The following is a 15,488-nucleotide window of genomic DNA, read 5'->3' as shown; positions in this document are numbered from 1 at the left end:
GCAGAGAAGAAGGCAAAGGAGGGAAACGTGGTTTCTCCTGGTTCTTCAGTTCACGTCAGAATCAGAGTGTATTAACTTACCACAATGTCTTCCCATGATCCTTTATAGAACATGGGACTTTTGACGTTCCAGTAGGCACAAAGACACTCCAAACGACCGAGCTGGCAGAGATAAAAACACATCAACATTCAAACTGCAGCATAGAAAGCCGTCTCCATCCCCTTCACCATGCAGCATCACTGGTGTGCGGACGCGTGGAATCATTCAGATCATGTTCTGCTTTGACTTTGCAGCTGCTGATAATGAATATACCTCTGAATCTGCAACAAACATGCAGATGGTGTTTCTGAACTCTGAGGGAAACAACAAACATGCATTTGTCATGTTTGTAAAGCAGCAGGTAATGCTACATATTTAATATAACTAAATGATGCAGAGGTAAATACCAGATATAGACATGCTCGAAATCAAGAATGGTCAGGAATGAAGATTTTTAACATTGATTAAGACTTAAAGCCCAGATTAGTCCCACTCACCCATGCACATACACAGTCACTGATGGTGGCTCTGAAGCCATGCAGGGTGCCAACCCATAATCACTGGGAGCACAGTGGGGTTCAGTGACACTTTAGTTCTGCATCTAAATTGAAAGTTTTCTGCTGATCATCACTGGATAAGGGGATAAATTGAGTGTTGCGTTAGTCTGGGGCTATCAGAGCAGACTCTTCCTGGAAGGAGCTGTTGGCATCGATCTTACATCAGCACGTTTCCACCCGCTCGTTTTCGTGGGTATGGGAGGGGCTGCTGCAGACAGTGCAGATTTTTATAGAGGAATACTCTTAAATCCATGAACAGATCAAAATACCGTTTTGAGGTTCTTTATAGTGAGGAATGAACAGTATAATGCATTTAAAACCTCAAAAAGTAGAATTTAAAGTCTTGTACAGGTTGTACTGTCTCTTCAAGCCAGCCAACTGTCAGTTAAATCCATGTGAGTGAGCAGTGTTGACTTTGACTTTATCCATTGGTTCAGAAAGCCATGTTTATGCTTCCCCCTGATCCAAGTGCATTACATCATCATGTTCCCTTAAGCCAAAAACTCAACAGTTTGAAGCTGGATAATTAAGTCGCATCTTTATGGATATGATGACGATCAATCCAATAATGCTTACGTCTACAAAGCGCTACTAGAAAGCAGAGGATGTTTCAGAGTTTAGAAGTCCTCACCTTGTAGATGATCTTTGCTGCTTCATTTAAGATGCAAGACTTCCAGTTTTCATCTGTAGTCTAGAAGATAAAAAGAAAACACGTAAGCAGCTCTTTCACCTGTGTGGAGGTAACCGAGTGTATGATGTAGAAGGTCATACTTGCAGGCTCAGCTCGGACAGGGTGACTCCTATGGACAGGGGCCGCTGTGGGTCTGACAGCTGAAACAGATCACTGCAGCTATGGCATCACACTGGTTTACTGACCACTCACTTCTTCTACCCCAAAACTGTGAGTGTTACAGCCAGAACCTTGGTCAGTACTCACGTCATCTTCATAGCGCAGGTGGATGCTGCTGATCTTCACCTGCAGGTTTTTAATCACTTGAGTGGCCAGTTTTTCCACGAAAGTGTCCTTCTTCTCTGCCTTAGGGTTGTCTGAAACAACCAGGAACAATAAAAGGAGGGATCTAACACCTGAACGGGGGGGGTCGGTCTCAGACCAGGCGGGCAGTATCCTTACAGAGCACGTATTTTCCAAAAAGGTACAAGTTTTTCTAAAAGAATATTACATTCAATATCAGTCATTTGCATTTAAAGTAGCTTGTATCTGAAGGTGTCGTCCATCCGTCCGTCCTCTAAACCAGGGGTGTCAAACTCCAGATTTCAAGTGCCAGCCACCTGGAAACCAAGGTTTTCTGGTTTTCCAGAAATCCTGTCTCACCTGCTGCAGGTGTGTTTGACCAATAAAGATCTTCAACAACAGGTTGGTTGAAAGCATGTAGGACCCTGGCTGTCTGGGCCTGGATTCTGACACCCCTGATCTACGGTAGATCCATCTACACATCTCTCCATCCATTCACCCATTAACTCATACAGCCCTCCATTCTTCCATTTGTCCGTTCATTACTCCATGTATACCTTATCTATCACTATCCGTTCATCAAGATATCTCTCCATCCGTCCTCCAATGTCAACTTACTCCATCCACGTGTTCACACATTCAGCCATAAAGCTTGAAACTTACCTGCTTTGGTTTCACGGCGTTTCAACTTCTTCAAACCTTTTTTATGCTTTTTGAGTTTTTTATGTCCTTTTTGGACTTTGGCAGCATTAAAGAGAGACACAGCAGTTAGAGAGAGAAAAGCCCAAAACAGAGAGACACAGCAAGCAGCAGCAGCAGCACCTCCACATTCTTCTAACAGACTTGACGTCTACAACCCTACTAGCAACCTTATAAGTTTCTCATTTTAACAAACCACAGCAGCTGCGTTTTGTTAGATGAGTTATTAAAGTACTGAGTTATGTCTCATTTCTAAGAACATTCATCTTCTTGTGAAATGTCCAGCAAATGAACACATTTCCCTCTCAAGGCTGCATCACATTGCTGCTATGTACAATTTGCGCAAATTGTACAGAGGAAAACTGGTCATATATATGGGGAAACATTGAGAAAAGTTGTGGTCTCTAAGTGAATTTTTCTACAATAGTATCATGAAAGACTCACGTCTATACTCACTCAGTATAGACTGCTGGAGGGGTGAAAGATCGGCCGATTGGTTTATGTATTTAACAATGACTATTTATTTTATTCTATTATGGATTTTGTTTTTACGCCATAGAAATAGCTATATTGAGCTATAAAAATGTCCATATCTCTCACCTCTACCTTCAGAACTGAACTTTCTTGTTTTTCTTATGAAGAGTTTACTCCATTTTACCAGTAAAATCTTTAGTAATAGTTCTTTTGTTATAAGTACTGGAGTAGTTTTCTTGTCCACTTCTTCATGTACATAAACTACAGTTTGTAGTCCAAATAAACAAGTAAAAAGTGAAGCGTTATAGTTAGGGTGTGGTATTTGAATAAGCAAGGAGTCAGCTCCAATAACAGTCTGTGCGTGATAAGGCTCCTCCCCTGCTTCTTGTCAGCTTTCTGCTGCACCTGCATTTATGATAACAGCTGATACTAAAACAGACGCCATTGCTTAGCTGAGTTAGGAGTTCAGGGCTGAGGTGTGTGTATGTTTTTGTGTATTTTACCCTTGCAGGGCTCCTTGTAAACAACACTTTCCAGATTGAACAGCAAATCTCCAGTGTTTGACGCTGACAGCAAACGCAGCATGAACAGGAAGAACAGCATGTTAGATCCACACAGCCACTCACAGGATGTGCTCAAACTGATCTGCAAAGATCACTCTGACAGCTCCTGATCCAGATGACGTGACTGAAGCTACCGTCTCCACAGCTCATCTTCACATTTCCTGCTAATCTACGGAGCATTTTTTTACCGTTAGAAGTCTTTAGGACTCATAAGTATTGATCAAAATCCAGCAGAGAGGAAGAGATAAACTGATTCAGTTTTCTCAAGCAATGTTTAACCAGAGTGAGGGTAGATGGTAGGGTGTGATGATTCATGTTAACCTATCAGCTTAGCTCATAATTTGTGGTCGCTGATAAAAGTTATAGTCGATATTGAAAATGAAGGGGATTTATGTGGGGCTGCTGTCAGTCTGAATGGAAGGTCAGGAAAAGCACGACCCTTTGACAGAGTCATCCATCCATAAGCAGAGGGAAGACAGAAAAGAAGGAAGACAGAAGTACATAAAAGTGAAGCGGGTGAACTGGACTCACTTCTGCTGGCGGCCATCTGCAGGACCTCCTCGATGCGCTGCAACTCCTTATGCTTTGCCTCCTGCTGGTAACGCTCCTCCTTCGATGCATCGTACTTGACAGCTGAGGAGGCGGGAAGCACCAAGAAAGAGATGAGTTGGGTAAGAGGAACTCAAGTGGAGGAGTGAGGTTCCAGGGAGAAGAGGTGAACGACAGCAAATGAGAGGGATTCAGAGAAATAAGAGATGCTGAAGTTCTTTGCGTGAGAGAGAACGATGAATGGGATCAGGAATCAATGTATCAGAGAAGCAGCTCAAGCTCAGTTTTTGAAAATAAAGCTCAAAAATTCCGACTGCACTTTGCACTTTCACAGTACTGCCTGAAAGAGGTACAAAAACATGGACAGGAATATATCAAAGTGTTACAAAAACTGATCCAACAGCCCTAATTGTTTAAAATAATTGTGCTTTTTTTTTTTCTATTTTAGGCAATGTCACTCTATAACTGAATGTAATACAATCATTACAATATTTTATGCACAACAATAAAACTGATTTTAACAAAGATTTCAAAGTTTAGAAATTATAGAAATTATAGAAAAAAATGTACATTTTTAAGGTATTATATATGCATGTAAAAGTAGAACAAAACATAGAGAAAGGTAAGGGACTGTACAACACTAAAGCTTTCAGGGAGCATCAACCGCGTGAATGGATTTACAGATCCAGATGGGGAGAACGGATGCCGTCAACATTTGGCAAAGATGCGTGGGTCTGGGTTCACCCGATGGAAAGTCTTTGAGCCACCTGCAGGGGGCGTCAACTGCCACAGATTTAGAGGGTGTCACTTACTGGCTCCAGGAACCACCAGCAGGTACAGCCCATCCATGGAGGCAACCACCGCTTCATTGTAGAGGTTCTTCCACGGGATCTTCAGTGTCAGCTTCGCTGAAAGACAAGTTTTAGAGCACGGCACAACACGGCGTCTTAGAGCACGGCACAACACGGCGTCTTGGAGCACGCCACAACACGGCGTTTTAGAGCACGGCACAACACGGCGTCTTGGAGCACGCCACAACACGGCGTTTTAGAGCACGCCACAACACGGCGTTTTAGAGCATGGTGTAACACGGTGGGAGTTGGCTCATGATCTCAAAGCAGGTGGGATCACAAACACTAAGAAAACCATCAGTTTATGCCAAAATGGTTTAACGTCTTGCTAAAGAAGCCTTGCCTGAAGTTTGCTAATGAACACCTTCATGGTTCAGAGTGATTGGAGAAGCTGCTGTGCTCAGATCAGACCAACATGGAGCCATGTACCATCAAACCCTGAGTGACATCCTCTGGTTCTGCGCTTCTCACAGTGGGTAAAGACCCACTGTGAGAAGCAGCACTCACGGCGAGGCCTCCTTTCAGTACTGAGCTCCTCATTTGTAGAATAATTGTCTAAGAGTTTCTGCCTTTGCGGAGATCTTTAACTGTTAATTGAAGACACATCTTTTAACTCAGCTTTAAAATAACTAAATTAATCAAATTATTTATGCATTTATTGGGCTTTTAAGTAAATTATGGCTTTATTGGCTTCTCAGTTGTTCATCTTTGCATGGTCTGTTAATCTTTGCAGATTAACAGCAGCCGTGGTGCAGGGGTAGGGGGGTCAACTCCTAATCAGAATTCCAGGTTTGATTCCCGCTTTGCCCGCCCATGTGTGTCAAAGTATCCTTGTTTTAGTACCAGCATAACAAAAATCTACTTTTACTCCAGGTGAAAACTCAGCTTCATGACTATTTGTCTTCTTAGTCCTTCTCGGGAACCAAAAATGAACAGATTTGTGATCATTTCAGTATTCTGTATAATTGTTTATTTGTATTGAATCATTTCTGTTAGTAGTAAAACAGACAGTTTGATGTAAAAAGAAAACTTACTTGACCTTAAAATACCATTAATTCATTATGATGAGAAAAAAAATGAAAAAAATCGAAATCGTGACTTTAAGACTGATTTTAAAATCAAATTGAATTGTGGCTTGACTGAATCGTTACATCCCTAGGATCTACAGGCACTAAAGTCTGAAAAATGCTGTTCATTACAGCAAGTGGTTTAGTGCCTGCGTTACAACATGTCAGGGTGGATGTGGGTGAGAATAAATGCCCATGTGTCTATTTCAGCCCGGAGTAACAAAAGATGAGACTTTGTGGTTAGGACAGGCTTTGCTCTGTGACAGAAGAGAATACTCACCGATCTGACCAGCCTTCACCTTGAAGGGAATATCAAACTCGCTCTGGAACACAAACACATCAAAGCTGCTTCAGCTTCAAACATCAAAGAAACTTAAAGACAAATGAATCATGTGTGAAGCAGACATGCTCTGTTTGCACTCGGATCTCCGGGGGTTCTGCATGTTCATTTATGTTTCAGGTTCTAATCAGAACAGGAACCAGAGATCTGTTCAGATCAGAATAGGATCTGGGTTTAACAGAACAGTCAGCACCACTAGCCTTAGTAGTGAAAGCAGAAGTGATGCGAGGCCGGAGGGGGAGCCAGACCTGCACACAACCCTACAGTACCAGGTCTGACCCGGGTCTCTGAGAGGACTCGTGCACCGCCTCACCACGTCAGGCACTAAGCAGTCATGTGGTCATGTGATCAGGCTGCAGAGGAGCAGGGAGTGGAGGGGGAGCCAGGGCGATTGTAGCTTTAGAAAGGTCACATGATCACATGATGGATTTAGTGCACCTGTTCCTGTAAGGTTTTTGTGAATGGAGAGGGTGGGTGGGCAGGTCCCAGTATCTCAACTATCACATTTACCTGGAATGATTTTAAAAACCTTAAAAGTTTTTTTTTTTTTTTTTTAACAAGACTTTGTTGGCCGAGAGGAATCGATTTATTTTTACGTTGAACGACTCCGTATCTCTGATGACTGGCCAAGCCTTGCAGTGATCTTCAGGACTTACCAGAGCATTTTCTTTCACCTTCAGGTTCTCCAGGACAACATTTCCTGTAGACAAACAGGAGTAGTGAGTGAGAGCATCAACCCGCCCCAGAGACCAGAAAATCAAGAAGGACTGATCTTCATCCCTGAGGATCTGTGCTCCAAAACGGTTGACACATGACACCCATGTGATTAGTGGGAGAGAACACTTCGTCTGGCTTCGTCTTAGTTTCTGGAGTCTTTGTGATGCATTTAGAGGTTTGTGCTCTTTTCACCAATGCTTTTTCAGGACTGAAGCGTGACACCCAGAGCAAACCGAGTGGATCGCAGAAATGTGCCTTTGTGCACAGAAATATAATAACCAAGCGCATTTGAATTCTGACGAAATATGACACGTAACCCTCATGCTATCCTCTGCATGTTTACATTAAAGTGGGTCATCTGGATCCCAAAAGAACTTTTTATTTCAAGGATTTTTTTTATCATCACTGGTGTCTGTGGCAGGTTAAATTAGATTACGAGATTAAATTAAAGACATTACTTCCAGGTGACAAAACAATGAGGGGAAACATTTCTGTGTGCTAACAAGAAACTTTGGCTTCATTCACTTCCTCTGCCAGTTCTCAACACTTGTGTGTTGTTGCTGCTGAGAAAGAAGTTGCAAGTTAGATGTAAAGACATGAGATCACCCACACTCATTTTAGTTATTCAGGTAATAACAGGCAGGTGTCCAATCAGAGAAGTAAAACCAAAATGCTGAGCTTTTTCATTCAAACAGCAAATATGTCTGGAGCCTCCTGGGCCTTCTGCTAGCTGCTGAAAAACTACTGCTAGTTACTCGTGTGGTACAAGTGTCCAGAGCTGCACGCCACCAGGTGATTTTCCATGAGCAGCGAGAAGGCGGGCCCTACAGCAAGGGAGGCAGTACAAGGAATGTGGGCTGACAGGCAGGAGCAGGATGGCCACATGTGTGCTACACATGAACATACCAACAAGCTAGTGGGATCTACTGGTAACTACGTTGTAGTGGTAGTTCAAACAGGTTAGTCATGTCTGCGAAAAAAAGTTCTGAAGTTAACTGTGCTTTGATTTTTCTACAGTGAAAAGTGTCAGGATTGCAGTTTCCATCTGCCATCCCATTTTCATATTGTTTCAAAATAATTGAGCCCCCTTAACTTAGATAAGGGACTCGATTGGAGGAGTGACACAACGAGCTGTGGCTATAAAAATGGAGATTATAAACCTGAGAAAGCAGAATGAGACAAACTCAAACATTTTGGGAATTGAAGGCTGCTCACACCCAAATCACTAAAACCATCAAAAAATGTTTTCATTTTGATTTAAAGGGGCCATACCATGAAAATTCTACTTTTTGAGCTTTTAAGTGTATTCTACTGTTCATTCCACACTATAAGGAACACCCAAAGCGGTATTTTGATCCATTCACGCATTTCTGAGTAATCCTCTAAAAACCTGCTCTCTCAACAGCAGCCCCTCCCATACCCACGAAAACAAGCGGGTCCTCACGATCTGATGTCACAGAGTGAGACCGCCCTTTTCAGGAAGTGTCTGCTCTGATGGCTCCGCCCCCAGTCTAACACCAACACTCAATTTCTTCATAGAGCTAGTGGTGATCAGCAAAAAACGTTCATTTTAGATGCAGAATACCATTTATCTTCCAGTTGTGTCCTGTCTTCAATAAATTCCAGCTCAAACAGGTGTTTGTTACTGTAGGCGTTCTCAGTAGTGTTTTAATTATGATTATGAAGTTTTTAACCCAAATCCCACAACCTAAATGTCTTAAAAAGCCTTTTTTCATGTAGATCTGAAGCCTGCATTTGCAAAATCTCAACTGAGGGGGCGTGGCTTTTGGAGCTGAGCCGAGCTGCTCTGTCTCGGACACCCTCCCTCCCAACCCCCAACCAGCCATGGTAGCTCTGTGTCTCACTAGCGTAAATCATCACAGCTGCTACATAAATGTCCAGCTGTATGGTCTTGAGCTGGATGTCAGCTGGGACAAGGAAGTGAAGATCTTCATGGAACAAACTTTCATTGATTTACAATCCTTTCCAACTGCGGTCAAATGAGCCGCCGTTCACATTTCCGTGGTCACATCAAGAAGCTCCGTGGAGTCTGGTGGAGATTTTCCAGCGTTCTCAGTCCTGCTACCGTAAGTATTGGATGAAACTCACACCAAAAATCCAGTGATGCTGATTTGACCACAGAAATGTGAACGGCGGCTCATTTGACTGCAGTCAATGTGAAGATACCATCTTCTCTTCTCCAGAACCTGAACTAGACACTAGGAACAGATGAGGGTTTAGTGCATGTGCAGCAGAGCTGTTGATGGAAAGAAGATCATTCATTCAAACAGAGTCTGTCCAAGACACTTTGATTGATTTAAAAGGAGAAATACTCGGAAATGTAAAATCAAAATGATTTCTTATTACATTTGTTCTCTTTCAGAAGAAAAATGACACACAGACATGATAAAAACTCTAAAAACAGGATCTTCATCAGAGGGGACTTTAAGAAAATCATGGTACTCCCCCTATAGGATTTTTTGTTTAGTTTTTTAACAAAACCCAGAAATTTAGCCCAAACACAGACAGAACTTTTTTTGACAAAAAATGTTGGTTTAAAAGATAAAAAAAAAAAACAGGATGAAAATCTACAAGAATTACCCTAAGAATAAGTTCACTTCCGTTTGTCATGGCTCACCCACGCAGGTCAGGTGTGGACACGCAGGTAACCCTAACCACAGAGCACTGCAGCCCTAAAAACAACACAGTAGCCGCGCGTGCTTTCAGCTGATAAGGCGCATGCGCACTGCCTTGCATCACACCTGACGTTTAATCCAAACAGTCTGTTCACCTGGACACTAACACTCTGATCCTGCTGCAGACGTCCTGCAGCGACCAGCGGTCAGACTGACCGTAAACGGTTCCGGAAGTCCACGGTGGACGGAGTGGTTTTCACCCCCCCCCCGGAAGACAACGTGACATTCGCTGTTACTGTCCTGCGCTGAGATGCAGTTCAAGTCTCACCAAAGCACTCCACGTTAATTAGACGATGACATTCATGCCGAACGGAGCGGTGTTCCCGAACCTTCAGAACCTTTACCAGAACATGTCGGTAACTTAGTCCGTTCTGAGGAAAACTCGGACGCGCCGCGCTTGTAAACGCAGTCCGGACCGTCTGCTAGCTGCAAGCTTAAGCTAGCGGCGGAGCTCACCTCCCCAGATCCCGATCTTCAGCTGGGACTTGTCCAGGTTCTCCACATAGTCCCCGATGAACCTGTTCAGCGTGTCGCTGAGCAGGGCCTCGAAGACCATGGCGGCTCGCTCCGGAACGGCTCGCAGAGACGTTCGGACCGTGTGCAGGAGAGCTCCGCGGCGGGGGCAGTGTCAGGTCCCGGCCGGCTAACAGCGCGTTTAAAAGCAGCTCCGTCAGGTGAGTCACATGCGGAGGGAGTGTCTTTGTTCTACCTCATGACACCCCTTCCCGAGGAGTTGGACCAGCATCCTCCGTCAGCCTCTAACAGCGGCAGTGGCGGGTTTCTGCCACTTGCAGCAGTGTGGTGCCGGAGCCCCGGGCTGGATTTCCTCTGGCCGTGCTTTGGCAGACTGACAACTGCGCACCCAGGAAGTGAAGGTGCTTTTGGACCTGCTGCGACGCCTCATGAGGTGCACGTGCTCTCACCTGCTCTATCTGCTGCTGTTCAGCGTGGACGAGCGACTAGCCGACCGTGCATGATGTGACAGCCAGCACCGGTCCTGGCAAAGGCGAACTAGGCGGCCGCCTAGGTCACCATCTGCTGGAGGGGGCGCCAAATCTCAATAATTGTATATCATTATAATTTTTGTTAAACAGTATGACGCACCACTCATTTCATGTAAAAATATAAAAAAGTAATAATTAAAAATTATCAATAAAATAATTCAAAATTTTGAAGTAATCACTAAGTCTCCAGTGCAGCGCCCCTCCCTTCTTGTTGCTCCTGCTGTCTAAACTGTGTTGGGGAGGAGAGGGGTGCGCCATGTTGCTGCTTTTAGTCCTTCTTTAAAACTTTGAGGATAAAAAAGGGAAGATGAGGAAACACAGGCTCAAAGCAGAGGTTTGTGGGATCAAATCAGGATCTGCTTACAGTGATATAAAATAAGGTTGAAAATTTAAAAAACAGGGATTGTAAATTTTATAGCAATTTTAACAAAAAAAACACATTGAAAAATTGAAATAATTATTGAATTTTTGGATAAAAATTAAAATAAAAAAAAAAACTCCAACTGTTACCATTTTAAAAAAGTTGATTTGTACTTTCAACTTTTGTTTTTTTTTGTTTCTCTCATTTTTCCTTCAGTTTTCTTTTTTTCAGTTTCAATTCAGATTTTTGAGATTTCGCTGCTGAGCTGATCCTAATTTTACATGGGGGTGGGGCTTTGAGCTTATTTGCTACTGGGACATGTTTCCCATGATCCCTTTAGAGGTAACGGTGATGTGACGTCTTTTCTGCTGAAGAACGTTGTCGAGTCCCCTCTGTCCCCCCATGGGGAACATGTCCCGGTAGCCAATGAGGTTTGTCTGCTCTGCTTATACAAAATTGCTTGGAAATTCACTCCCCTCTGCATTTTGGTCAAAAAAAGATTGATTTAACTGGTGATCTAGTGTTTTTTTTTTCTCAACTCTTTCAACAGTTGGAATCCCCTACTTCCTTTGTGAACATTGGCAGATCGGTGGTGCAGTTAGTTAGCACGTTGGCTTTTAACACAAGAGTTTCCTGGTTAGATCCTCCGCTGGGACATCTGGATCTAAGACCCTGTGGGGGGGCCAAATTAATTTTCTGCCTAAAGCGCCATGCAGCCCAGGGCTTGGCCCGGTGACAGCCCCATTGTGGCAAACAAAAGCTATCACAAATCAGCAAGGGAAACTGACCCCTCGCTTACACCGCTAGCCTCACGGCTTCGTTGCGTCGCGGGAGTGGACTAGCTACAGCCGATGGCTTACACCGGCTGCGGCTCCAGCCACAGCCTGTGAAAGCTCAGCCCAGACAGAGTAGTGCTGGATCTCTATGATCAGCTTCTCGTTGTCCATGGTTATGACTGACAACGCTGTGCTGCAACACACTTTGAGTAACCCGAAAATGACGTTATGTTTACGACACGCTGAAACCGGCGAGTTCAGCGGAAAGTTTGTTTTAATTTGAAAATATACCGGATGCACTTTAAATTCACTCGCGTGGTTTCCGGTTTAAGTCGTGAATAGCCCCAACTTCACAGAAAGTGATGACGATCAGCTGCAGCGTCAGTCAAAATTTGAACCAAACGAAACGGATTCGCAGCGACACAGAGGTCAGTCCGCAGACGCAGGACCTGAACGCCTGCAGTGGAAGTTTCTCTCGCTCTTTTAATGTTACAAAAAGACTATGGCGCACGCAACTGAGCTGTGACGCTAGCGGTGTAAGCGAGGGGTGAGGGGGACCTGGCTGCAGACCAGTATGCGTCCAGACATCATTTGCCAGATGCAGAGAGTGGATTAAAATAGTGTAAGACAATGATAATTGTTTTATTTCTTTTTTAAAATGATACAAAAAACTGTTCAGATTTATAAAACTGTTAACCCTTTTACATTGCAGCTGGAGATGGGATTTATGGTTCGTTTTAGGGACTCAAATCTTTTGGATCAGTTCCTGTCAAAGAGCTGTTCAAAAGACTGGCACTTTTGGCTCTTTTATATAAATTCACAGAAGCTAGCCTGGAGTTTATTCATTTATACTTGAAATAATCACAGGGAGGGTTGATAGGCTCAAATCTGGATCAGAATAATTCAAGTTCAGATTTACAAAACAACAATTTTTTGGAGCCATTAGACGAGGAAGGGATAATACCCGACAAAGTGTGCGTTATGAGAAATTAACGCACGACGCGGAGGCCTAAACCGTCCGAGGCGAAGCGGCCTCCGTGAAGTGCGTTAATTTCTCATAATGCACTCTTTGGAGGGTATTATCCCGCTTATACCATGGTCATTTACAAAATAAATAAACATTCAATCAATATTTAGTACTTTATTCTTGTTATTCCTTTGGTTTAGCTAATTTTTCACAAAAAGCGGACTATTTGATCCGTGATGCGGTTTGTTGTCATGGTGATATGGAACACAGCATGAAGCCTGAAGCCGTTACAGACCTCAGCTGCAGCGGTAAAGTGTCGCTGTTTTGAAAGAAAGACCCGGACAAATTAGGATATTTTTCTTCTTTTTCTGACGTTAATCCTTCAGTGAGCAGCTAGAACATATTCAGCTTCTGTCTGTGTTTCATTTCACGGCAGGTTCGCTCTTCTGAGCTGCTCTAAAAGCAGAAACTCCCTCTTGTGGTGAAACAGAAGACTGCACCTTTCATGTCGAGTGTTGTTTTATGAGAAGGAGAATAACCAATTTGTCATGATTAATTTACCTTACAAATAGAGGAATATAAATGCTGGTTGCTACAATAAGTTAAATAAAGCATCAGTTCAGAGAGAAAGTTCATCCATTACTGCTTGTTTTGTCCAGACGATGAAGGAAAAACGTGTTTTAAAGAAGCCTGCGCAGTGATATCGAACGTTTGGTCTGTGTGACCGGAACTTCTTTTTTAGGTGTGCGTTATTACTGTGCATTATCACTTTTTAATGCACACCCAGCAGCCAATCAGAATCGAGTATTCACCCAGACCATGGTATAATTTAGTTATGACACACGTGTTATATCTAGTTATTGTAAAAAATAAAAATGTTAACATTGTACAATAACATGTAACTTTTTAAAGTAATTAGATTATGACAGTGGCATATTTTCCAAAAGGTTATAAAAAATTTGGGTTTATTTTAATCTGACAGCTACAAGTTCCTTTCAAAATAAAATTCGATATCAAAGTAGCACATTTATTTGCACCTCCTAACATGTTATTCCCTCGTTTAATTTCTTTAAAAAAAAACTTCTTGAAACCCACTTTTATCGCCAGGCATTTGACACAGCATTAGATGGTTGGTATTGTTTTAGCTCTGTTTTTATCTTGTGTTTTTAATCCTTTTACGTCACTTATTTATACTTTTTATCTGTAATTCTTTTTAATATTTTATCTGTTGTTTTTTTTGTTCTTTGAACTTTTAATGTTTGACCAGGGTCATTTAAAGGCTCTATATGAATTAATTAAACTCAAACTTAAAAAACTTTCTTCTGAACAGAAACTATGGGTACTGCTGTACAGCAGAAGTTAAGAACATGTGCTTTAAACTTGATTTAATAATGAACAATTCTGACAATATTTTACTCAGTCATCTGACACGAGTGTATTTTGGAGGATTGATAACACACATGAGGTTTCTTGATTTAGTGTCATGTCAGGAGTGGTTGAAACAAGTTTATGATACTATTATACGATCATCTCACTAAAAAATAAACTTAAATACAGTAACAACATGTAAATAACAAACCCTATGCGGTACACAACAAGAACCTAATCCGGATGCTTTGAAGCTCCAATGAAAAGCTTCTGGTGAAACATTTGAACAAAAGATTTTATTAAAACAGAAGTGCGCCCCTTCCCCCACCCCCGGCTGTTGCCTGTGCTGCAGTTACCTGCATGCACTTCGTCTTTCTCCTTTGTCCCCACCACCACCTGCCGCATGGCTGGCTACACCCATGCCGAGTCGGCGACCCAGAAAGGCTGTCTCCTCTTATATATTCATGGAGGTGCTCCTGATTGGCGTTCACAATCTATATGTGCATTTGAAGTTAAAAGGATGAGCTAGTTTGAGATTTTATGTGGTATTGAAATCAAGCCAGCTTCCTATGCTTGGGCAGTTTGACCAGCAGATGAAGGAACAGAACGACAGGCAGAGCAAGAATCTGTAGAACAGCAAGTTTTAGAGTTTTTTCATAAAAAAGGCGCCACTGTCAATAGCAATGACATCGAAGCTTGCCACCCCCCCCCACAGAAAATGAGAAACAACTCATCCGTAATAATGATGCGGTTCACAAACAGGAAAAATAAAAATTCCCTCATGAAGCAAGGGAGAAAACTAAAGGGAACAAACGTCTACATAAATGAGCATCTAACCAAGAAAAATGCAGACATCGCAAGAGAAGCTAGATTTCTCAGAAAAGAAAACCAAATACAATCAACGTGGACAACAAACTCCAAAGTTTTTATTAAACTAAATAGCCCGCCTGAACAAGCAAAAGTAATAGCAATCAAAGAAATCGAAGAACTTGATAAATTTAAATAGAATACAACTATGATGTGTCATACGGTCGGCACACACCTTAAACAAGAAAGAAAATATAACAAACCATGGACATAGACATTGATCCAGATGTCAATTTTTTCAATTTTTTGGAAAACCACTGCAGTTATTTCACAGAAGAAGAATACAACAGAAATACATTTCCTAACCACAAACTCTCAATCATATATTTTAACAGCAGAAGCTTATATGCAAATCAGCAAGGTATAGAAGAATACTTGCATCAATTTAACAAACCTTTCAAAATAATCGCAATATCAGAAACCTGGCTGAAACCAGGAAAGGGCTTACAATTCCAAATCAAAAACTATAATTTTCATTTCGTGAACAGGAATAATAAACAATACTACTAAATCTTGTAGTAAGAAACAATACAACAAAAATCAGTGGATGACAAAGAGACTAATTAATGTATGCAAAAAAAGAATGGTTTATACAAACAATTTTTAAAAGATAGAACTGT

At 42.2% G+C, this 15,488-nt stretch overlaps 2 protein-coding genes across 2 annotated transcripts in view; one reads left to right on the top strand and one right to left on the bottom strand.

The window, feature by feature from the left end:
* The window catches only part of vps13c (vacuolar protein sorting 13 homolog C), a gene marked incomplete in the record, with an annotated part of 92,945 nt that extends 82,831 nt beyond the window's left edge, over nucleotides 1-10,114 (bottom strand). Inside the window, 11 exon segments of the mRNA XM_036210710.1 lie at nucleotides 81-161; nucleotides 1,228-1,287; nucleotides 1,368-1,427; nucleotides 1,534-1,643; nucleotides 2,233-2,307; nucleotides 3,246-3,308; nucleotides 3,837-3,938; nucleotides 4,667-4,762; nucleotides 6,053-6,095; nucleotides 6,769-6,812; nucleotides 9,982-10,114. Of these exon segments, the coding sequence (XP_036066603.1) occupies nucleotides 81-161; nucleotides 1,228-1,287; nucleotides 1,368-1,427; nucleotides 1,534-1,643; nucleotides 2,233-2,307; nucleotides 3,246-3,308; nucleotides 3,837-3,938; nucleotides 4,667-4,762; nucleotides 6,053-6,095; nucleotides 6,769-6,812; nucleotides 9,982-10,081 (834 nt within the window).
* agrp (agouti related neuropeptide) overlaps nucleotides 10,064-15,488 on the top strand; it is a 30,845-nt gene continuing 25,420 nt past the window's right edge. The window contains exon 1 of the mRNA XM_036210711.1: nucleotides 10,064-10,199. The gene's annotated coding sequence lies outside the window, so the exon portion shown is untranslated. The remainder of the gene's footprint in view (nucleotides 10,200-15,488) is intronic.

The sequence above is a fragment of the Oryzias melastigma genome, unplaced genomic scaffold, assembly GCF_002922805.2.
Source record: "Oryzias melastigma strain HK-1 unplaced genomic scaffold, ASM292280v2 sc00184, whole genome shotgun sequence".
Classification (NCBI taxonomy): Eukaryota; Metazoa; Chordata; class Actinopteri; order Beloniformes; family Adrianichthyidae; genus Oryzias; species Oryzias melastigma.
This window is presented reverse-complemented; position numbering and strand designations above follow the sequence as displayed.